Genomic DNA, 26943 nt, shown 5'->3' on the forward strand with positions numbered 1-26943 from the left:
TAAAATATGATTTGAATAGTTTTGATATAAATGGAGGTGGTCGGAAATCCAATGTTGTTTTTTGTTCAAAATCACATGACGTGTTTTCAGGCTTTCATAAATATTAATTATATTTTGAAATGTTCAAAGCATTATCATTAAATTTTCATTTATGTTATATACATAGTATATATACATATCTGAACTTTATTGCGCGTCTGGCGCGAATACATAATTTCAATCCTGGTATCTATGATGGCATTTTCATTTGCATTTCTTTGTGTGAAGATGCAGTCTTTCGAACTGTCAAGTATTTTTGGCACCTCCTGTTATCCTTTTTAACAATCATTGCATATCAATATCAAAATTGTTTTAATATTTTAAACATCTCCTAGACCGAACACCTACATACCTTCATACTTAAATTAAGGTATAGCAAGAATAACCCCCTTCTGTCTCAATAATTCAAGGAATATAAAAACCCAAATAATCGAACTAGATGTTTTAATTAACTGTGAATGCCCCATGAAGTCGTTCCTTTCAAATACTTTTTTTTATACAATGTGTGTTGATTGCCACAGAATATTATTATATGAAACCTTCTCAACAGTATGTATCACCCTGAAATGCAGTTCGAACCAGTTGTCTATAGCTATATTTGAATCTGGTTGTGTTTTATATCCTTCAATACAGAAGACATATTCCTGATGTTTTAATGTATAATGAAGTGACAGAATCGAGTCTTGCAAGTTAAATTATTTGAAAAATGTTAAAGAAATAAAAGAGACATTGATAGCATGCAAAGGAAGTATTTGAAATATAAATAATTCAATAATTGCTTTACATTTCATAATGCCAAAAAATATTTGTGGTTGCTACCGCATAGTCTTTTACATTTATATTTAGGTCTAATGCTGGTAATTACTAACTTCTATATTATTTAAATATCTGTAAAAACGTGTAACAATTTGAAAACGAAACGTGCATTTACGTTAATGAGATGCAATCATTAAATTATATACTCTTTGAAATCTAATCAATTGTGATAATCTTTGATGTGTCAAGTCTATTTTAAATAATTAAAATACTTTGATCATACATATAAAAAAGAAGATGTGGTATGATTGCCAATGAAACACCTATCCACAAGAGTCCAAAATGACACAGACATTACCATCTAAAGATTATCGTACGGCCTTCACCAATGAACAAATCCCATACCGCATAGTCAGCTATAAAAAGCCCCGATATTACCATTTAAAACAATTCAAACGAGAAAACTAACGGCCTTATTTGCATTAAAAAATGAACCAAAAACAAATGTGTAACACATCAACAAACGACAACCACTGAATTATAGGCTCCTGACTTGGAACAGGCACCTACATAAATAATGTGGCGGGGTTAAACATGTAAGCGGGATCCCAACCCTCCCCCTAACCCGGTACAGTGGTATAATAGTACAACATAAGAACGAACTATAAAATCAGTTGAAAAAGGCTTAACTCATCAGATGGACAAAATAACATGTTCTTCAACTTCGTACATTATTTTACCTTTTTAACTTTTTTTCGATTTAAGCGCCCTGATGAGTTTTTTGTAGACGAAATGCGCGTTAGGCGTAAATACATAATTTAATCCTGGTATCTATGATGAGTTTTTTTGTTTCTGTCTCATTGGTGTATACCCTACATTTTTGTATATTAATTTAGTTCTATTCTAACAAAATGCATAATATCTAATGATTTGAAAGTACTCAATCATTATATAGTTAGTTCTTTTCATTAATACTATCAAATGGAACATGCAACTATCTAATTTTATTCTCTAAAATTTAATTATATATCCTTAAAATTAATACATCCAAACACGCATTTCGTCTAAAATATTTGAAGAATCATTTGTGTAGCTCAAACTAAAATAATTGAAAGGTCAAAGCAATGAAAAACTATACCAGTTCATTCGTTCGCAAACAATATTACAGGTTAGTAAAAGTAAAAGTTTGGTGGAAATGTTTTTTTTTAAACCATCTGTCGACATCCGTATGCAAACCAATCGTATCCCTCTTCTAGCCATCGTGTGCGATTGTTAGTTCGAGGAAGTCTTATTAAACAAGAGCTCATGAATAAGAAGAGCAATAACTAGCATAATTCTTGAGTATTACAATTCGCCATAAAGACAGTGTCTGCTCACTGAAATGTTACATATAAAGTGCTGATCTGCAGCATTTTCTATTCCATCATGAAATTGCCAGCGAGGGTTGGTTGAGAACTTAAGTCGGCTACCTCTAGCCTTTGTTGGTCTTGTATGTATTTTAAAAATTTATAAGTATTCCGTTCATATTGTATATTGCTAATCTTTTTGTCATAAAAGAAGCTTAAATTGAAATGAGTGGGAGAAAAGTTTTTTGTAATAGTAAAACAAGTCTTTTCCATCATTATCCTTTGCACCCCTGTACCATATTGGTAATTCCTTTTAAGGAATAAAACCTTTGAAAACTTTTATATAAATCATATATAACTTACTCAAGGCTTTGTGGTATAAAGTGACACATGGCAGGAAAATTGTTTCCGATTTAGTTGTTTCTACGTTTAAAAGCACATTTATAACCTTTGCCAATAATACATGTGATGTGTGAAAAAAAAATTAGTGGCTAAAATCCTTAATTGTTATTACAAATTAAAAAGATTTAAACTGATATTAGTTTGAGATATACATCAATGAAAAGACATTATATCGGCGATGACATTTTTTTCTAGTACGCTGGTATATTTTTATGACTGAGGCATGCGATTTGTGCTTTATGAAAAACAAAAAACAGGTCCCGGTAAAACTTTCAAACAACAAAACGTGGGTTAAGTTATGAAGTATGATTGTTTTAATCGTTGTTCGATGACCTCTTTATCTAAAAAGTATAGAAACTATATAACTTTCATTTCAAACGACAAAATAAAATGTAGACTATTAAAAATGAAATAAAATCATAAATAAAAAAAGCGGTCTTTTTTATAACACAATTTATGTATACTATTTTTCAATCATTCTTTATTGAATTAAAGTACTTTTTACTCAGTTCCTGTCTCAATTTGTTTTCCTGTATTTTCTTTTCTTGGTAAATAAATAATGATTCGAAGAAATATTTTGTCTTATCCAGCTTGTCCTCCCTTTCCGAAAGACTGAATTGCCAGCCCGTCAAACTTGCCCTCCCTCTTCTTGAGCTCTCTTATAAAAAAGAAGATGTGGTATGATTGCCAATGAGACAACTATCCACAAAAGACCAAAATGACACAAACATTAACAACTATAGGTCATGTCTGTTAGTTTTGTTTACAAGATAATGGAATTTGATGCGACTGTCAAACAAGTGAGAGGTTAAGCTAGCTATAAAACCCGGTCTAATCCACAATTTTCTATATATTAAAGAAATGTCTATATAAAGTCTGAAATATTAGAGTTGTTATCCATTCGTTTGATGTGTTTGAGCTTTTGATTTTCTCTTTTGAATACGGACTCTCTGTTATGAATTTTTCTCGGAGTTCAGTATTTTTGTGGTTTGATTTTTTTAACAAACCAGTTTAATACCTCTATATAATTACATTTTAAAGTATGATTCATTATTCTGATTGGCTTCACTGCAATCTCGCGTTATACCTTAATAAACTTCATTACACAATAAAAATTTATCATTCATTATGACACGAGGTCCCACAATAAAGTGCAATTTGAATAAAAAAACCTTGATAAAAATCGTGTTTTCATGATTCTAGCTATAAAATGTAATTATAATTATTGAATGCTTCTTTTTGTAACTTCTTAGGGTGTGCACATTTTTAGAATGCAGCGCTCTTCCGCGTTTCATACAGTATGTACTTCGGTCAACGCTTTTACACCCCAATGAAGTTACAAAAACAAGCATTCGATTTTTAAATGTTACGGCGTTGTCCCAGGTCATTCATCATAACAAAGTTGTTCCCCTTTACGAATGTTTACAAAATGGCGTATATTTTGTTTATTTCCAAACGTATATCAAGATTCGGTGATACTGTTGAAATATGGTTTAAACTTGCCATTATAAATTATGACCGTATGTTAAAGTCTCGGTTAATGTCTTCGTTTTGACTATCTTACTTGCATTTCTCTTTATTGGTAGATAAAAACTGAAACATCGAATAAATCACGTATCTAGACGCATTGATTACACAGAAATATCAAATAGGTTGGTGTCTTTTCTGGAGTTCAGTATCCATTTAATGCTTTAAAAAAGAGTCACTCAGCAATAAAAGTCTTGTTGTTATAACTAGATACTGATTTATTTTGTCACCGTAGTTATACTACAGCTGGGTTTTTTTTTGGTGTTTTTGTAAATAGAACATTTTACTACGAATCAATTGACACAATATGGTTTAATTTTTCCTTTATCGTTCAAATATTTTATATTTAACAGAAAAACAAACATAATTATTTTCATAAAAAGGACTTTGATATTTTTTATAACTGTTAAAATTGAGAATGGAAATGGGGAATGTGTCAAAGAGACAACAACCCGACCAAAATAAAAAACACAACAGCAGAAGGTCACCAACAGGTCTTCAATGTAGCGAGAAATTCCCGCACCCGGAGGCGTCCTTCAGCTGGCCCCTAAACAAATATATACTAGTTCAGTGATAATGAACGCCATACTAATTTCCAAATTGTACACAAGAAACTAAAATTTAAATAATACAAGACTAACAAAGGCCAGAGGCTCCTGACTTGGGACAGGCGCAAAAATGCGGCGGGGTTAAACATGTTTGTGAGATCTCAACCCTCCCCCTATACCTCTAACCAGTGTAGAAAAGTAAAAGCATAACAATACGCACATTAAAATTCAGTTCAAGAGAAGTCCGAGTCTGAAGTCAGAAGATGTAACCAAAGAAAATAAACAAAATGACAATAATACATAAATAACAACAGACTACTAGCAGTTCACTGACATGCCAGCTCCAGACTTCAATTAAACTGACTGAAAGATTATGATTTCATCATATGAACATCAGGCACAATCCTTCCCGTTAAATGCTTTACACCGTTAGTGAAGTTAATTTCGTAAGTATTGATATTACCCATTGATTTAAATCTTTCCAAAATCAACGTTATATGAACAATAGTTTAAAAAAAAAGAGGAATTTTGGCAAATGTTACGACTTCGCATGGTTGTAAATCCAGAAAAGCAATTTGAACCGGCATAAAATTTAGACATCTTTATTTGCATGCACTATATAGATACTGCTGCTTAATGACTGTATGTCAACGATGGTATTGTGACGGGATAGCTTCCAACTCCTGGTCCTCATTTTAAGTTGACCGTTTATGGATTTGAGACTTTAAGACAACATTGAGCCAATACATTTGTCGGTGATTTAAGATCAATAATTCAAATTCGTAAACATTTCTTTCTCAATTAAACAAAAGTTCCATAAGTATTAAATCCATATTCATTTTATAATTAGTATTTTGACAGCCATTTAGGCCAGGTTAACTTTACGTAATTTGTACGAGATTACCCCTAAATGTTTACCATGAAAATTGTATCGCAGAAACATTGAAATTGTGATGTTTTAGTTTTTATAGGGAGTTCAATATTCTCCTTATGCTACAAAATATCCATTTCATTTAATCTTTGTCTATTTATCTTAATACCTGTCACTGTACGGTTGTTGTTGTTTACAATTAGAACTTTTCATTTAGATTTATTTACATGTGAAAATAGTGTTTATCTCCATTCTAAATCTTACCCGAGATTCAGTCCGGAAGAAAAACATTATTAATTCGTCAATCATACATTAAACGGTGTTGTACTTTAACTGCTTGCAAGGATGAGTATGTTGACAACCACTGGGTCGATGCCACTGCTGGTGGAGGTTGTCTCTTATTTTATGAATGATCGTTTTTAGACCTTTATCGCAAGGCATAGAAGACCTTTATTGTATTTGGCTAAATTTTTCAGAATTTTAAATCATTCTTTTGAATTTCCACTTACAAGTGGCTACAACATACATTATCGGCCGGATATTTTTATCATTTTAACTGGCGTTAAACAATTCAACGGTGTGGATGGAAGGCGTTGAGTGCATCTATATTGCAATAATTGAGAAGCTCTTTTAGACCCTTGTATTTGAAAATTAAATAATATTATTAATCTGCCATATAAAATCCTTCAGATGATTACACGACATTAGTGTGTCGAAAATCAGTATATATATTCACAGTACTAGTTTACAGTCTGGAGATTGTCTTTCATAATGGTACAAGAGGTTAAAATTTCTTCAAACGAAGATGATGAAATTTAGACCATGCGTAAAATGGTTTGTTTATGTCCAATTCATATATTTCGACCTATTTATTACATCAAAGTGACATCGCAAGAATTCTTGCTGCACTAAAACTTTGAAATTAAAGCAATTGTGTTTGAATAACTTCATTATTTTGCATTCAGTTCGAGGGACAAATGTTGACACCTGGGGAACTTATGTTAGGCGAAATAAATATACGTGGACGTTTGTCATTTCTCCACTTTTGTGCCTTAAACATACATTTTTCCCAAAATGTGCTTTTTATCAAAAGAATTGGAAACAACACGTTATATAATTCAAGGCGTCCAACGCGATCTTCTGGATTTACCTTTATCAATCGCTATCAAAGTCGAATATTTGAAAGTAACGAATGAATATAAAACTGAAACAGGAAATGTAATTAATGCGAAAGTATCTCCCAAAATAATAACAAAGCGAACGCGAAAATACTGTTTATCGACAATATCAGGGTGTAATATCAAATCTTGAAAATTTTTAATTCTATGTTTACAGGTTAAGCTCGAATTGATTTTATATCACCAACTTAACACTGTTGGGGTTTAGAAATCGTCTGTGCAAAGTTGTTTGACAGGAGTGGTTCAATTACTTTACGACTCTATTTTGTAAGGCATATGCAAATACATGTTGACAATTCTACTTTTTGTGCTCACATCAGCAAAGTGTCTGTTGAGACACTTACTACTATGAATTTTATAATAAAAGAATTTCAATGATAATAGGTTTTCTGAATATTAGTAATTAGCGTAGGATGTGAACTTTATCTTGAGAAATAAAGAAATTAAAGAATAGTTGGTACAATTGTATTCAAATCAGTACTATAATAAGAACAGGCTGTTTCTTTTACTGTAATCAGTGCTATAGTCCAATGAACATCTTAATGATGGATATATATTACAATAACTTCTTTCGTTAAGATGATTGACAAGTAATACAATTTGTGTAATTGGACCAAAAAAGATTCTTTACTAAGGTACCTACAAAAAAAAGTAATCGATAGAGTCCTCTCATCGTCTTACAAATATATCTGTTCGCAAATTTAATGTCCTCTGTGTGACTTTTGGTGTTAATACTTTACCAGAAAAACGTCAAATAGAATAAAACTAGGTGTGTCGATAGTGTATAATGCATCTCCCGTCATGCGATTCAAAAAGCAATCACTAGCAATAATATCAAGGGACGAGAAGTGCACTGGTTTACATTATAAAATATAATTTGAATAGTTTTGATAATGAAGGTGGTCGGAAATCCCAGGTTTTTTTTTTAAATCACAAGACGTGTTTTCAGGCTTTCATGAATATTAATTATATTCTGAAATTTTCAAAGCAATATCCCTAAAGTTTCATCTATATTATATTCACTTCAACTCCGTACTTGTTTGGCTTCATAAATATTTTGATATGAGCGTCCCTGATGAGTCTTGTGTAGACGAAACGCGCGTCTGGCGTACTAGATTATAATCCTGGTACCTTTGATAACTAATCATTTACCTAGTATATACTATATTCATATCCAAACTTTATTGCGCGTTTGGCGCGAATACATAATTTCAATCCTGGTATATATGATAAGTTTAATGGCATTGCCATTTGTATTTCTTTGTGTAAAGATGCAGTCTGTCGAACTGGCCAGTATTTTTGGCACCTCCTGTTATCCCTTTAAACAATCATTGCATATCAATCTCAAAATTGTTTTAATATTTTAAAGATCTTTTGTTTTATACAATGTGTGTTGATTGCCACAGTATATTATTATATGAAACCTCATCAACAGTATGTCCCATCCTGAAATGCAGTTCAAGTCAGTTGTCTGTAGCTTTGTTTGAATCTGGTTGTGTTTTATATCATTTAATACAGAAGACATATTTCCTGATTGTTTAAATGTATTAAAAAAGTGACAGAATCGAGTCTTGCAAGTTAAATTATTTGAAAAATGTGAAAGAAATGAAAGAGACTATGTTAGCATGCAAAAGAAGTATTTGAAATATAAATAATTCAATAATTGCTTTACATTTCATAATGCAAACAAATATTTGTGGTTGCTAGCGCATAATTATTAACATTTAGGTCCAATTCTTGTAATTACTAACCTCTATTTTATCTAAACTTCTATAAACGTGTTACAATTTGAAAAAGAAACGTGCACTTACGTTAATTAAATGCAATCATTAATATCTTCTTTGAGATCTAATCAACTGTGATAATCTTTGAAGTGTCAAGACTGTTAGATAATAACAAATACTTTGATCATACATTTTGTTAAGTCGGTATCTCATAGGCGTATACCCTACATTTCTGTATATAAATTTAGATCTGAACCTTAGGCAGAAAAACAAACATTTCAAATTTGATTGATTTTTATACTATTTCTAAAGAGAAGGTTCACATAAATTACTGCAGGGCTAAAAGTTTAGTACTGCGAACCCGCATTTCGTCTACACATATTTTAAGAATCATTTGTGACGCTCAAATTAAAACAGTTGAAGCAAAGATAAAGTATACCAGTTCATTCGTTGGCAAATTACATAACAGGTTAGTAAACATAAAAGGCTTGGTGGAATTGTTTTAAACCAACTTTCGATATCATGTGCATATGAAAACTAATTGTAATTAGTCTTCTAGCCACTGTGTGCGTTTTTGTTTTCTTCGAGGATATCTCCAACAAGAGCTCACACAATTCTTGAACATAACGATTTAAGAAATTGAAATTTAGGGTAATTCGACCTCATTAAATTCGTATTCGTGTGAAATTCAATTAAAACCCTTAGCAGAGATGAATACCGCATCCATTGTTCGTGTCTAACTATTCAAAGGATAAGAATGTCAACATTGAAAGTGAAAAAAGGTAAACTATTTGATTGTCTGACTCGATCCACAAAAAAAATCATTCTTATACAGGTAGAAACAATAATTTACATATATTTTTAATCTAAAATAAGAAATTAAAAAGACCAAGAAAATTCAAATGCACGAGTCCGATATCTATATTTACATTTACATCGCTTATATGACAATCAGAGGTATTAGGAGGTCAACTAGATGGCGTTTAGACTAAATTGCACACGAAAAAAACTACATATTTTCGATCTCATGTCCGGTATATTGTTTATTTTAGATTTTTTATAATTTTAATAAATGTTTTATATTGTTATAAATCTAATATGAGAATTTTTGAGTCAAATCGGTGAACATGTATTTGACAGCTAACGCCACTTTAAACGCCTCTGTTAAGCGCCGCTTTTGCGCTATTTTGTGTACGGAGAAACCTACTGACCTTCGATAGGAAAACTGACAATCCGAGTCAATTAAGATTGTAGTCGAGTGCACCTGTACAAGCGGGATTCGAACTCACAACCTCAGTATTGACTGACTAGTGATTTCAGTATTAGAACTACTTACTCGACTGTCCCTTTGGTATCTTTCGTTCCTCTTCTATGATAATTGGTAATAATAGGATAATTTGCAAAATTGATACAAAAAATTAGTGCAATTTATAAAAACAAACTTATGACTTTCATCACACCATCGTAAGACACCTCTCGTGCAGTCCTAACTGTCCGAGCAACTTTAAAAGATGTTCTCATTTATAACCATTTTGTAAAACCCACTTTGGAATAAGATATGTCGTAAGTACGGGCCGCCGAATGGGACTCTTGTGGTTTTGTACTCGAAATTCAATTTTGTACGGACAAAAGTGAGTTTTGTTCAATAAAAATGAGTTTAGTTTAACAAAATTTGCAGCATACTACAAATTTAGATTTTGTCATACAAAGTTATCTTACAGTGGACAATAGTTACTTTTGTCATGACAAAATTCTTTTTTGTAAAACAGACTTTACTTTTGTTAACTTATTAGAAAATTGGGCGACAAAAGTCAATTTTGTATGCAAATAGGTTAGTTTGGATTCTGTGAACTAAGACATGTCTTAGAATGGTCTATCCAAAGACATGTCTTAGTTCTAAGACAGTTTTATGAAACTTGTCCCAGGTTTTGTTCAACATGTTTTATTGATCCTTAGTAGCGTGCTTACTCAGAAGTTGTAGTAACTATTCTTAAAACACTAGTGATTCAGATTATAACACAAAGTTCATCGCTGTACCCCATATTTTTTTTTACCTTTTTATCTATAATGTCTGTTCGTTTTGTTCACACATCGTTGTCAATAAAGTGGAATTTAATCCTTCTGTCATACAACGTTATAATATTGTCTTATCTTGCCATTATGATTGATGATCTCAATGTTTTAGTCTCGGTGAATGTCTTCTTTTTGACGATCTTACCTGCATTCCCCTTTATTCGTAGATAAAAACTGAAACATACGGCAAAACAAATCATTAATCAAGACGGCATTGATTTAAACAGAAATATCAATTAGGTCGTTGCCTTTAAGGGAGTTCAGCATTTAATACTTTTAAAAAAGAGTCATCAATTTATCTTATCTCATCAATATACATTTTTTTGTTATTACTGGATAATAATATATATGGTCAGCGTAATTATACTAAGGCTGTTTTTGTATTGTTTTGTAAATAGGACATTTGAACTCCAATCAATTGACATAGTATGTTTTTATTTTTTCTACATCGTTCAAATATTTTATATTTAACAGAGAATTAAACATATTAAGTATTTCCATAAAATTAACTTTGATATTGTATAACTGTTAAATGATTTATAACAGTGAATGAAGTTAACTTCGTAAGTATTGATATTACCCAATGATTTGAACCTTTCCAAAATCAACGACATAAAAATTCTTAGTTTAAACAATAATTTGTTAAAAAATGAAAATTTGACAAATGTAGGACTTCGCATAAGTTTAAAATCCAGAAAAGCACTTTGGACCGGCACCAAATTAAGATAATTTTGTCGTCTTGCACTAGACAGCTACCGCTGCTGAAGGACTGTATGTCATCAATGGCATCATCAACTTAAAAGTCACAATCTTCCATTCAGAGTTATCGGTCCTTGGTTTCTGGTGCTTTGGTACTTACATTATCTTTAACTGTTTAACATGCTTGTCTTAATTCATCCGTTTATTACCTAAGAAAGTATTAAGAATGTACCAACTCCCTGTCCTCATTTTAAGTTTCCTTTGAATAATTTGAGCTTTAAGACAACATTGAACCAATACATTTGTCGGTGATCTAAGATCAATTAATTTAAATCCGTAAACATGTCTTTTCCAATTAAACAAAAATTCCATAAGTATCAAATCCATATTCACTTTATGATTAATATTTTGACAGCTATTTAGGCCAGGTTAGCTTTAAGTGATTTGTACGAAATTACCCTATAAGGTTACCATGAAAATTGAATCGCAGAAACAATGAAATTGACATCTTTGTGATGTCATGGTTTTTTTTTTCGGAGTTCAATATTCTCCTTATTCTTCCAAAAATCCATTTACATTTAATCTTTTTAATCTTTGTCGATATATCTTAATACCTGTTACTTTCAAATTGTTGTTGTTTACAAGTTGAAACTTTTCATATAGATTTATTTACATGTGAAAATAGTGTTTATCTCGATTCTAGTTCTTAACCGAGTTTCGATCTGAAAATTACTTTCAGTTCGTCTATCATACATTATGCGGTGGTGTACTTTTACTGCTTCATGTTGTTTCTAGATAACATCATTGATATGGCGTAAAGAAAAAAAAATGACCGACCATCATCATACTGTGTAGCTAGTTTAAAGCCATATGAAACAAGTTGCCGGTAATTGTACTGTCCTGGGTGCACGGTTTTATACTTTTTTTAGACAAAACGCGAGTCTGACGCAAATACAAAATTTCAATCCTGGTATCTATGATGAGTATATTCACTACCTCTGGGTCGATGCCACTGCTGGTAGAGTTTTTAATCCCTCCGAGGGTATCACCAGTCTAGTAGTCAGCACTTTTGTGTTGACATGAATTATCATTAATATGGTCATAATTATAAATAAACTGTTTTTCCAAAAGTTTGAATTTTTGAAATACTTATTAAGGCTTTTCTACCTCAGGCATAGATAAGAGTTTAGAAGCATATATACATCTTGCACTGGATAGATACCGCTGCTGATATATTGTATATCATCGATGGTATTGTCGGCTCAATAGTCAGGGCTTCGATACTAACATGATGTTATTTTACATATATGTACCTTTTTTAATTCTCTTAAAAAATATCATGGGGAATGTAACATTTCAACTCCTGAATTTTAAGTTGACCTTTGATGGATTAAGACTTAAGACAACATTGAACCAATACATTTGTCGGTGATCTAAGATCAAGCAATCTAAATCCGTAAACATTTATTTCTCAATTAAACAAAAGTTCCATAAGTATTAAATCTGTATTCACTTTATGATCAATATTTTAATAGTCATTCAGGTCAAGTTAAATGAACGAAATTATCCCGGTTACCATGACAATTGTATCGCGGGAACAATGAAATTGACAGCTTTGTAATGTCTTTGTTTTTCTTCGGAGTTCAATATTCTCCTTATGCTTAAAATTCATTCATGTGTTCTTTGTCTATATATCCTCACCTGTCACTATAAAATTGTTGATATTTACAAGTTGAACTTTTCATTTAGATTTATTTACATGTGAAGCTAGTGTTTATCTCGATTCTAATTCTTAACCGATTTTCGGTCTGGAGGGTAAACGCGATATAAAAAAAGTACAATGAATTCGTCTATACATTATGCAGAGAGTCCTAATGTCTTTATTGCTGCATGTATACTACTGCAGTATAGCGTTGAGCTGGTGTAAAGAGAAAAAATGACCGACCATCAGTATATGGTGCAGCTGGTTTAAAGTCATGTGAAACAAGTTGCTGGTAGCCTCCATGAACGACTTTTAGACGACATTTATTACGAACCCATAATGTATTATCGACATCAATTAAGTCATTCAGTGATTGATGATCGAGAACTTTGGCTGTTAAAACGTTTGGGTAATGATGCCGAACTTGACTTTTTCATTCGTCGTTGTTTCTCGTTTCCTATCGCCGTATACATAACGTTGGCAAGGTAAGGGAAGACAACATTTCAATAATAGAAAGTTGATAAACTATGCAGGGTTATGTTGAAGACTGTTTCGTCCCTTTTCTTTAAATTTTGTTTACATCGGAAGATATCAAGACCTCGTTGATATATATATTCCTTATTAACTTCACAAATAATACTCGATGGTCTAGATTCTAGGTACTGACGTTGTTTATCATCTTTATTATGTGTTATAGTGGTCTTTTATTTGTTTGTGAATATTTTTAACATTAACTGTTGAGTCATTTTGTGTGATGTCCATGTGACGTGGCTCGGTACTTATACATCCCTTAATTGTCATAGAGTGCTATGGAACATTGTTGTGTTCCTTCTTTCGTTTTTGCTTTGTGCTTTTTTATATTCTTTTCTGTTTTTCTTTTTAACATAATCGTTTGTTTTTTATAGTGATTAAAGATTGTACCACTATTACTGACATTTTTACCAGTGATAGAAATAAGAAGATGTGGTATGAGTCCCAATGTAACACTCTCCAACTAAGTCACAAAGTGTAAAAAGTAAACCATCATAGGTGAAAGCACGGTCTTCAACACGGACCTTTGGCTCACATCGAACACTTAGCTAAAAAGGGCCCTTAATTGACTAGTTTTAAACAATTCAAAGAAAAAAAACATCAGTCTTATCTACATGAAAAGGATATTGTGTCTGTTTTTTTCACAGATTGTTGTCAATATCATAGAATTTAATGCCACTGTCATACATACAAGTGAGAGGTTCAACTAGCTATAAAACCAGGTTTCATCCATTTTGTACATCAGAAAATGCATGTACCGAGTCAGGAATATGACAGTTGTTATCCATACGTTTGTTGAGCTATAGATGTCTTCCATTTGATTATGTATTTTCCGTTTTGAGATTTCCTCGGAGTTCGGTAATGTTTCTTGTTACTTTTTATAAAAACAGATCCGGTAGATAATGATTTTTTACGTATAAGCCTAATAACAACTATGTGAAAATCGATACATCAAATATGCTATAAATAACTTATCAAGTGATAGCCCTTCCAGAAATAGCCACGAAAAAAAACCAATTCAGAAAACTATCATGCAAAACAACAGTTCGGGAGGGGTTGTTCTATCCTAGAGCAATCAGAAAATGGGACATATTGTACAACTGTAAGGTCTCTGACTCAAGTCTGAAACTTTCAATGCTCAGTTCAGTCAGCTAATCAACTGACATCTTTTATTTGCACCTGTATATAAACTTCAACCAGTTTTTGTTCTTTTTATCAAATTTCAAAATTGTTTTCATGCACTCATTCCAAAATTGTCGTTTACCAGAAGAAGAAGAAGACTATGACTATGTTGACATGTTCATTCGTTTGCAAATTTAATGAATGAAACTTTGGAGTAAATGAAAATGTATGTACTTTAAAAGTACATGATGGCATTATTTGCTTTCATTTATTTGTAATGTACAAGTGTTTCTCACTAATTTAAATAATAGTAAACCCTTTTTATTTGATTACTGAACATGAAACTGGATTATGTTGTGTGAGTATTTACTAACGGTGGTTTCTTAAATAATTCATAGTACTTGTTAAAAGTTGTTTAAATAATACTACTTTGAACCAAATGAATTTAATTGATACAAAAAGATATCTTACGCAAGTGTTAATCTTTAATTGAATATTTTACCCTAGGCAATTAAAATGTAAACACTCACCGGTCACCGGATCAAGTGCCATCTTTACCATATGGTATAAAGAATTAAAAAAAACATCCAATTTCACTGATTCTCCACTACGAATTGTTTAAATGTGTTTTTGATCTTGGAAAATATTTTAGTATTGAAAGTCAAAACGACCAAAGAACTGAAATCAGTGTACGTATGTAATTTTCATATTGAGATCGAAGTTAAAAAAAAATCAAATGTACTGAAATATAAAGAAATTTGATATCGTGAAAATATTTTAAAATACGGCTTACCGCATAAGGAATGTATGACTAGAGAGATAACGGATCATATTCCATAACAGCGCCGACAACATCGCAAGTACATGCAAAGGGCGGGTGGGGGTGGGGCGGGGGCTTTTGCGGAGAGGAACGGTTAGTAAAAAAACTGACTTTGAGCTCACATTTTGTTTCAGCTCAAAACTATTGAACTTGAGGTATATTTGAGATAAGAACTTTTAAAAATGAGGATACCAAGACAGACATGCATAAGTTATGACAAAAAGTAAGAACGAATAAAACTACAAATAATTTAAATAGTGAGAAATTTCACAAATATCAGTTTGATATAAGAGTAATCAATTTCCCGTCAAGCAGTGTATAAAACATAGGAATACTATTTATTCAAGTTCTTCAATTCATTAGTTGTATATTTGTAACTGAGCTGTAAAAAGAGACAAACATGACACAAGCACGTCACAGAATATTTTAACAGACGATCGTAAATTATACAAAATACTTTTTTTTTTACATTATTATGTAGCACTTATGCACTGCGCTCCCCTGAAGCACAAGACTTGTCGGCTATCTTGAAGAATTCCTGACAACCATGCATACTATTTGACAGGTTTATAGCAAGTAAATAAAATATATGATCTCACGAAGTTAAAGGGTGCCTTCGCATGGGTTGGAAAATCCACCTTAATATAAAAGACCTTTGACTTAATTCACTTTCATGTATTGATTTATGGACTTCGTGTTTCTATGTGAATTCAAAGTTAACCGATTGAAATCGGTTCGAACTTATATTAATCGTTTCGTACGACAAAAATAAAGAAACCATCATAATGTATCAGAGAGAGATTTATTTGCCATATCAAAATGTATTGTATGATATTTTTTTTTGAAATCATAATTAAAAAATTCGTCCGAAGTTCACAGGAGTTCTTTGTTACAGATGTAAACACCTAGAATTATTGTATTGTGATACTTTGTGAATTTTAATATAGAAAGGCATTCAAAGCAAATCAACCAAATTGCTAACATGCGGAATAGAAAATAATTATAGATGTCAAAAATGAAATAGTTTGAATACACATAAATTGATGTTTTAATAAACGAAACATATCTTTCTGTTATCAACAGGATAACTGCATACTTTCTGTAGATCGAAATGTGATTTACGCATAATACATAAATATGCTCTTCTCGTTGACTATCTATTTAAGGAATGACTGTAATATTTTTCTGTCTAAGAAGAAATAACATAAAAAATGTGGTGCACACTGAATAACGCGTTATTTCGAATAGAGAGAAAAAATATTACAGTCTTTTCTTATAATTTAATTCTAAATTCCATTTTTAACCGTAGAAAACCACGAAAAAACGTTGATGACGCCACGGTCACATGACTAAATTATGTCTATGGGCTGATAACAAAATAACGTCAGTTAATCAGAAGATGTGTTACATTCAAAATTAAATTATTAGTTCATGTTATTAACAAAAAATCCTTCTATTATTTATGATATTTAAAAATATTTAAGACTGCATGTTATTTTCTACATGCTTCAGGTTATTTTTGTCCTTGAATTGCTGTACGCCACTTCTTATTTAATAATTCCTTGGAAGGTTTGATCACACGCTCTGGCATGACCCGAAGAACAAATTGTATCCAAAATTTTAAGTTATGCAAGTTTCAAGCGACAGCTATTTTGTGTCCATGGTCTACGGTTTGTATCTCTTGTCGCATATATATATTAATATGAAGTTTTATACGACACGTAACGAGAAATTTTATTCGGGGTATGTTAGTTTGAAACCTTGACCTGCTGGTGGTATTTTTGTAACCTATTTAATGTGTTCGAGGAATCATATATACCACACCTTATCTATATAGCGATTATACGCGATACTACGCCATGGCGTTGTCAGTTTATTTTTGATTTATGAGTTTAAGTGTCCCTTTTGTATCATTCGCCCCTCTTTTAAACCGTTTTTAAAACTTTTGCTTTCGACTCACTGCAATTCATTAAGTATTTTTATGTTTATTTTACTTTCTTCGTTCTTTTTGTTTGACAAAGATATATAGTTTTCTCTGATGTACAATAGTAGTTCATGTTTATAGTTATCATGTACTTTAATGCAGAAGTAAACAGAATAGTATATTTCCTAGTAACCTATAATAACACTACATCAAGTTAATATTCTCCAAACAAAGGGAGCTAACCTATTTCCTGGCAACCTGTATAGTTATAAACCCTTTGACACCATTGATCTGCACTAGTCATATTGTTTACGTTGTGAAACTGGACAAATAAAAGTCACATTTTATGTGACTGTACTTATTGCACTGTCTGGTATGTTTGCAGTCGGTAAACTTTGACCATTCCTTACAAAGTGGACTTGGTTTTCTGTTAAATTATTGTATTGTTATACTTTTGAAATGTGTCTGCAGAAAATCAGACTAATTGTTATGCGAATAATTATTGATTAAAAAATTGACATGCGTTGTCTACATCAAAAAGTAATAAGACATATATAATTAAGACGCAAACTATTTTCTTGCAACATCCGAAGATTGAGCCACCATTTCGATAGGAAAGAAAATGTTGCTTCCAAACTGAATGCGTTATCTTCATATACAGATCTTCCAGTTTAATTCAAGCTTTTTTTTCTTTTTTTTTTTAACCAAATGATGTTTGTGTCTTGATACGAGAATTGCGAAGCGACAGAACAGGGTGATATAGGCGAAGGGAAATACGATAATGTCTCCTCTCGCATTGTAACGTCGCTAATTACTTAAAATTCTCCTCTCACATTGTGACGTCGCTGATAATGCCTTGTCTCGTTTTGAAGCCTTGATACGAGAATTACGGAACAACAGAGCAGGGTGATATAGGCGTAGGAAAGGACGATAACTTCTAATTTCTGTGTCATTTGGCCTCTTGTTCAGAGTTTTCTTGTTGGCCTTCATACAACATCTTCTTATATATGTATATATATGCATAAAAACAACATTGTACAAATATTTATGAACATTAAAATGCACTGAGGTATTTCATATCTTTTTAATTAAAAAAAATATCCGTTTATAAGTATGTTAAGACATTCAGTCTTTGTCATTACAAACAAACATTACTACTAGTAGTTATATATATATAGATTTCGTAATGCATTAAAAGTCAATATGACGTAATGTGGTAAATGAAGGATAATGTACCCGTTTGTTATTAATTCCGGTACATTAAAAGACCATTCCATTTTTTGACCCGATTAATAATTATGAAATCAACAAATGAAAACATGTTGATACTATAAATTAACTCTAATACACTCATTGCATAGGATTCCTTATAGAGATTAAATATCCCTTCTATTGTATTAGCGGAGATTAGAAGAGACATATAATCGACTGTTTTTATAAACTATTTATCTGTTTTATATCTGATTTGGTTGACAATGACATAAATTAAAGATTTTAAAAAAAATATTCATTCATCGAGATGTCTTGTTCTTATATTGTAAAAACATACTGTTTGATTTTCTGAATTTCATACTATACCCGGTATAAGACGATTAAATGGGTGGTGAGGAATAAGCAATCTATATTAAAACATAATAATACTGTACCAGTCGTAATGTCGAATGTCGTTATATTTGATTGAATTTGGATTATTCTTTAAAAAAAAGTGTTATTATAATGTTTTGTTGGTACACATTATCTGAAATAATAGTGGAAAATGTGTAAAATTTCTGCTGCATCGTATAAATAAGAACACTGTGTGAAAGAAGATGTGGTATGATTTCCAATGAGACAGTTTTCCATTAGAGACCAAATAATACAGAAATTAACAACTATATAGATGTAAGAAGATGTGGTATGAGTGCTAATGAGACAACCCTCCATCCAAGTCACAATTTGTAAAAGTAAACATACATATATACATGATGTATATTATCTGCAGTAACAGTACAAGTTTTATGTTGTTCATCTTTGGGTTATGACCATCATACCTGTCTGCCCATATATATACATGAATAATATCAGCAGTATCAGTTTTCTGTTGTTAACTTTGGATCATAACTATCATACCCTTTCTGTCCATATACATATATGATATCTGCAGGATCAGTTTTCTGATGTTCATCTTTGAGTTATAACTATCATACCCTTGCTGCCCATATACATGAGTAATATCTGCAGTATCAGATTTCTGATATTCATCTTTGGGTCATGATTATATTGGTCAGTCAGTTTTTGCCCATATACATGAATACTATCTGCAGTTTAAGTTTTCTGATGTTCATCTTTGGGTTATAACTATCATACCCTTTCCATCCATATACATGTATGATATCTGCAGTATCAGTTTTCTGTTGTTCATATTTGGGTCATGATTATATTGGTCAGTCAGTTTTGCAGCGCATGATTCCCATTGTCTTCAACACTAAACTGATAACTGAGTTAATATGTTTACTACACGAAGTGATTACTTTCTCTCTCTACATAAATATTTACAACTTAACATGATCTTTAAAGTCTTTAATGAACAAATAAAGGTTTAATATATTTAATAACGACATCAAAACAATTCAATATTGGTAGATAAGGAGAATATTGACCGCTGACAGGGTGTCCTTTCTTTCTATATATTTTAAGGTAAGGATGGTCTTTAAATAGACATGAGATAGGCAGAAAGCCATCTTTATATTAAATTAGGGGTTTATCTCTATAAAATGAACGTAGGTGTAAAGCTATATAAGGATTCCTTGATAAACATTTAAACCTATCATTCTCGATAATCTATATTTGAGGTAAGATGTTTCATCACAATATCATGTATGCTATTCACTTGACTTAAATATTAGGTAAGGCACTTTTCAAGTTTGTAAACAAACGGAGGCGTTTAACAGACGGCTTCTTTTTAAACGTAACTTTTCTTTCTGTCAGACAAAAAATAAAAATATTAGCATCAAGATTTGTATTATCATGATGTTTTCAATGTTACATATAGACCTTGTCATAAAACCGCTGATGGTGGACTATATAGTATAAGGGCATTATTCTATTGAATTTTTATCAGAGGATTTTATATCTTAAAAGTCCGTGCTTCGGTAGCATATGATCTATAACATGCATTTTAATCGAAGATAGTTTTATTTTGGCCTAAACGTTACGTTGAAATGTTCCATTAAATTTTGAAGAAACAAATGACTTGCTGCATATATAAATAAGAAATAAGCAAACTAGATATTTAAAAAAGTGCTCATATTAGTAAATAGTTATCAAAGGTACCAAGCCAGGATTAAGTACGCCAGACGCGCGTTTCGTCTACATAAGACTCATCAGTGACGCTCATATCAAAATAGTTATAAAGCCAAACAAATACAAAGTTAAAGAGCATTGTGTAAAATTGTCTATGATGTTGCTAAATTGGTCCAGCAATTTCAAAGTGATTTATGGATTTTTTCTCTCTCCGGAAAAAAACCTTATCTATCGCATCACCATATATTTCATTATTTTTCAGAGGTATAATTTAATTGATAAACTACTTCTTGTAACTTCTCTCTTTTTTTCCCCACCCACTAATTCATGGCTCTAAAGAGGTTGTAAAAATTCTATAAACCTGTATGATTTGGTCCTTAAATATATATCTTGTAATCATGAATACACAAAGTATAGTTACTAATGTCATAGATAGGTATAAGAGAAGATGTGGTATGAGTGCCAATGAGGCAACTCTCCATCCAAGTTAAAATTCGTAAAAGTAAACCATTATAGTTGAAAGTATGGTCTTCATAGCCGTTTACCCATACCGTTTATTCGTCTCACCAGTCACTAGTCTCAGACATATAAATTATATATAACAATAGATGATTGATCTTATATGGATTGGTCAATCTTAAAATCAAACTAAGAGATTTTTTAATTCGTTGTCCATTACAAATCTTTTAAAATGGGCATTACTTAATGCCATATCTCTATTTTCAATTAATTTATCTATATCTAAGTTTGACAGGCCATTAATGAATCTCTGAAGTGTTTGTTTGAGGTCTCAGTGATCCAAGGCCTTCATATATGATTCAACTTAAGAAAAATCTTAAAGCATGCCGACATACAAAAGGACTTTTGTTATTTTTACTAATGATCTTTTGACGTCATTAAAGTCATTTGAAAATTTAAATTCCTTCGATTGAAGGTGGGATTTAAAAGTTGCGTGTTGGACACCTATTCAGTTTCCGCGTTACTTAAATAAACATATAAACATCCGATTCCAATTGGTATACCGCTTCCGATCATATGTATATATAAATATACACGCAGCAATTTTGTCATGATCAGTTTTAATTTATTCAATAGTAGAGGAATAATAATTTCAAATATTTAAGAAACTTAAAGTAAGTAAGAGTATATAAAAAGGTGCCTTTTCTTTCGGACAGTGAACTAATTATAGGGTAATAATTTCTCTTGCGATTTCTTCTCTATTTTCAATGTACAAAGATTTGCTGTTATCACAGCATCATTTTGAACAAGTAATTTTTTTTATTATTAAACTGTTGATTTTATTTCATTGCAGATTGCATTTCTACATAGAGTTACCAACTTTGCTGTTTAAAAATTATTTCAGAGGTAAGTTTGAAAGATTTATGTTATTTTGAAATAGAAGTAATGAAAAAAAATCGGAATTTTTGATCTTTTATATACTAGTAGAATGTTTTGTCAAGACGCTAATATAAAACATGTACAATTAAATCAAAAGATTTATCCATTTGCTTTACGTTTTGCAGATCATGCAAAAATTACATGTATCGATGTTACGGTGGAAATTTTATTTAATTAAGAGTATATGATAATCCTGAAGATTTGGAAACCTTAAATTAGTACAAAACTCTGTGTGCGGTATTTAACTTTCAGATAGGATAAAAATTGTTACGATGACAGGAATATTTTTCAATATAGGACACAGCTGGAAAGAGAACGAACACGTCTTAGGAGTAAAATACTGATAATGTAAATACAACCCTTATGGTCATAGAATTTTATTTGATGACAAACTGATTATGTCGGTATAAAGGGATCAAATTTTCCAATAACGTCTTAAAGTTATCTTTAGTGAGTTAAAGAGAAAGGGATATATCATATAGGTAAATTTCATTATGATAGAAATACAAAGCAGATGAGTACATACAATTTATTTCACATTTTCATAGTAAAATAAATTAATCTATTAATATGATATACTTTCAGTTAACGTCATTACCTCCAAGTGGAAACATGCAACCAAAGATTCCACTTATTCTGTCGAGGCCACACGTGTGGTCTCATAATACAAATTATGTCGGTGCAGTTGGCCTACACAGTGAAAATAGTTCAGCTGCACGTGCTCGAACACTTAGTATAGATAAACGTTTGAATAAAGTCATATCTGTGCTAAAAGACATGGAAAGGAAGGATATACGAAAGATTGAAAAATCTAAACGTGATATAGAAAATTCCATGTTAGCATATAATGAAAAAATGAAACAAATAAATGCTTCTAAGCGACAAATTGCTAAATCCCCCGAACAATCAGATTCCAACAGTAATCATTCGACTTCGACTCTTGCTTCACCTGGCAGTTCTTCCGGAAGTGATAAATATTCACCTAGAACACGGAATGTGTCACCGGTTAAGAGTCGTAGAGTGTCTCTTCCAAAAATTGGACTTGGTACACCTAGAAACATCAATAAAAGAAGACTGTCTAGCGTTTCCGACAGCGAAGCATTGCCTAATTCGTTAAGTCAAAACAGATCACGATTATTGCAAGAAACCTCGTCACGATCGTTAACTTTTAGTGAAAATAAAAAATCTGATAAACAGATGAACAAAACAGAAGATTGTGAAGACAACCATATTGAAATAAGCCCGTTTCCGTTTGAATCTTTTGATTACGGTAACTTGAAATATGGTACTGATGAAAAACCTACTATTTCGCAAAGGGATCGGCTTCACAGAAAAAGAATTAACTACAAGCAATTTCAAGATGAAAAAGAACTTGAACGTCAACGTATACTTATGAAGAAAAAACAATTACCCGAAAGTGATCCTTTTGACCATAGAAAAGAAATTTTACGTCAGCAGGCGGAAAATAAACGCGCTGCACTGCTTTTGGAGAAAGCGCGACAAGAGGCAGTGAAAAATAAGAAAGATGTATGTAATTCTTTCTGTTATTCTTTTGCAATGGAAGAACTCATGAAAAAGTCTGATCCATTGGCATACATTGCTTCAGAAAAAGACTTCATATCTAAAGTTGAAGTTGACAAAAATGGTACAATTAAACAAACACTTGGTCCTGCTGTGTTGACAATCATTGGTGTTGATGAATTAAAAAATTATCAGGGAATGAGAATAAAATGGTCTGCAAAATACCGATCACATAATACAGAAGAAAATGAACAGTCTGGAGATAGTTTTCTTCCACCAATAACAGTTGGAGGACAAAAATATAATTTTTCACGAGAGACCACTCGGGAGCATGAAAATCTCCATATTCATAGACTAGATTCTCAGTCAACCATATCAGTAAGTTAAATGGTTTGATGGTGTTTTATCTGTAATGTAAATTGTTGGTTGGTTTCTAAATGTAGTGAGGTTAGATACCTGCAAAACAGTAATGTATGCTCTAAACTACACAAAACAGTAATGCATGCTCTAAACTTACATTGACATGTAATCTATATCTCCTTTTATTCAAGATAATGGCATATCGAGAGATGGTTTGGTTACAAAAAGTTATCGATTCAAAAAAGCTTTACTTGCCATTATATACTTTAAAAATTTTGGAATACATGAAACTTAAAATATTGGGTCGTTTCACACTTAGAGCAATTCACACACATGGACACTGTTTATCATGCATCTAACCTCAATGATATATTTGGTGCAGTTTGTAGTTTTGAAGAATTCAGGGATATACTAATATTGAAACTTATTGTTGGTGCTGGTTAAGATAGTATTGCTTGAATTGTTATATTTCTGCAATTTAACTTTACAAAATACCTAAAAACCAATTATACTTGTGTTTGTATACGCGTTACATTTGATAGTTTATATTTTAACAAAAATTAAGAAACAAAAATATTTCATTTCATGTTATTCGAAATTTATATAAAGGAAAATTTATACTGGTATTATTAACGTTACGGGTCCTTGTTTTTTTTTCACAAAAGTTTGGTTTTAAGGGTCTGATATTTCAATCTTTTAGTTCTTTTCGAAAAAGAACACGAAAGATTTTAATTGAGCCATCAGAAAATTTAAACGGAGATTACAGCACATATAACTTTAAGAATCTTTTCTACTTTTTTGGTTTCGATTCGAATGAAAAGATTTTGAAGCAAAGATGTCAATACATGTAATTATTTTTTTTATTATTCTGAATTGTATCTCGTTTTGTTATTCATTTCATTTTTTCGATTGAAATGAGTGAAATTGTATGATTACATAAGATTTAAATCGCCCAATTATAGTTACTGCCTTGTAGATTTCGTTGACAATGATTGGTATTTATATTTTGTCTTTTTGTTGTATTTCACTACAAGGTGGTTAATATAAATATGATTGCAGCCTGTTCTTTAAGACAGAAAGAAGTATGCATATGCGAGCAATAATTTACCTAAAGTAAAGTGTAATATTCATATGTTTTTTAGTTGTCGGACATTTCAATGTTTAAGTTCAGAACACTATGAAACAAACTTCAGGTTGATTATAGCACACAATATCTTTTCACTTTTTGGTTTCGATTCGAATGAAAAGATATCATATGCAAACTGTCAATAACGGTAATCATACTTTTATTACGATTTGTATTTCATTTTGTTATTCATTTCGTTTTTTTCGATTGAAATGAGTAGAATTTTGTGATTGTAAAAGAATGAAATTATACAATTTTAGTTTTTGCCTTGTTAATTTCGTTGACAGAGATAGGTATTTATATATTTGGTCTTTTTGTTATATTTCACGACAAGGTGTTTGTTTATTAGAAATAGTGTTGTAGTCTATTTCACAGAAATATTGATTTAACTAGCTATTTTGAAATTGCATGTATCCTTCATATGTTTATCTTCACAACGATGTCGTTTTCATTTGTCTCGTATTTTAATCTTTTAGTTCATTTCGAAAAAGAACATGGAAGATTTCAATTTGACTATCCGAAATTTTTTACACAATGTCTTTTCTTCCTTTTTTGGTTTCGATTTGAAAGAAAAGATAAATTCATTTTTTATGGATAGATGTGAATCAATTAAAGCGATTACTTAAACAATAATAATATTGCCTTTCTATTTATTTCAGTTTCGTTGCTTGTGATTTTGGATGAAATTTGAAATATTGTTTTGATAAAATAAGAATTAATTCGTCAAGCACTGGTAAATGCCTTATACATATTGTTTTGAGAAGATGTGAATTTATTTCCATATATTTGATCACAAGGCGTAATTGATATAATATAAGTGGCTTTTTTTCTTTGATAAAATGCTAGATTTGATTTAACCAAGGTCATTTTCAATTATATATACCCCATTTATATGAATGTGTTTTATGTTTTACTTCACAACGTAAATTACTTGAGATGCTATCAGTTACTTTGATATGGTGTGTAAATAGAATTAAGGAAATTGAAATTAATTTAAAATAACATTTTACTTTAATGGTATAAAACAAGAAATTCATTTAAATTGACACCATTAAACTTTTTAAACCGTTCCCTATTTAATTTTATTACTGTATCACCCTTAACCAATCTATATTTAACTTAATTTTGCAAATACATATGATAGTATGCTTTGTATAAAACTGACTTTTTAAACGAATTGTATTTAAAATCAATTATTTACATTAAAAACTTATCCTCAATTCACTAACATTTAATTTCAGAAAAAGAAACAAAATAGGCGGCGAAAACTCAAGGCTACTATGTCTTCCAAAGGATAGTTTTACTGTGATATATGCTTATGTATTGAATCTCATGATTGTCAATAAATATTAAAAAGTATACAATATCATATTTGCTTCTTTCTTTTGTCGTAACAATATTGAGAGAACAAAAAATGTTGCACATGATGCACCATTACTTTCAGTTATTCTCCATGCCCCCTTCTCCTGGTCTTATTTCATTCGAATTTCTCCGCGTGCTTCTTTGAACGGATGTCTCTTGGTCTAACTTCATTCCTACTTTTGTTTAAATCACTTCATTCAGCCTTATTGATTGCTTACAGAAACACTCATGTCTGTTTGTTCTAAGAAATATATACCTGCTCCACACCTGGCGACTAAAAATGTTCTCTCCGATCGACTTTCTTATTGTTTTAGTTTTTAGCATGCTTAAACATGAAGCCTTTATATTTAGTTCATATATTGCATATCTTGTCTTATGTCTTTATATCTGATACCAAAAGACAAATTGTATCTTTATGGAAGCAGCAATATGAATTTATTTTGCAGTGTGCAATTAACTTTTGATGTTTTGCAAGTACCTTTATCCCATTGTATGCCTACAAGGAGACACAAGATACCAATGGCAGTCAGGATTCTACTTCGTAAAAACTATCTCCCCATTACGCTAGTTAATTTTCACAATCGTAGAAATGGAAGCCATTGTAGGGATGAATCGCTGCCAATTTTGCTTTT

At 31.2% G+C, this 26943-nt stretch overlaps 1 protein-coding gene across 5 annotated transcripts in view; it reads left to right on the forward strand.

Moving 5' to 3' along the window:
• The window catches only part of LOC134714971 (uncharacterized), a 35953-nt gene extending 9676 nt beyond the window's left edge, over positions 1-26277 (forward strand). The window contains exons 1-3 of one of the 5 annotated variants that reach the window (XM_063576748.1): positions 15141-15207; positions 21857-21909; positions 22528-26277. In XM_063576748.1, the coding sequence (XP_063432818.1) occupies positions 22555-23850 (1296 nt within the window). In that variant the 5' untranslated portion in view covers positions 15141-15207; positions 21857-21909; positions 22528-22554 and the 3' untranslated portion in view covers positions 23851-26277. Of the gene's footprint in view, positions 1-15140; positions 15208-19838; positions 19939-20108; positions 20148-21495; positions 21678-21856; positions 21910-22527 lie in introns of those variants that run through there. The other 4 variants (XM_063576747.1, XM_063576749.1, XM_063576745.1 and 1 more) reach the window with 4 other exon arrangements.
• Positions 26278-26943: the final 666 nt, after the last annotated feature.

This window comes from Mytilus trossulus, chromosome 4 (genome assembly GCF_036588685.1).
Source record: "Mytilus trossulus isolate FHL-02 chromosome 4, PNRI_Mtr1.1.1.hap1, whole genome shotgun sequence".
Taxonomy (NCBI): Eukaryota; Metazoa; Mollusca; class Bivalvia; order Mytilida; family Mytilidae; genus Mytilus; species Mytilus trossulus.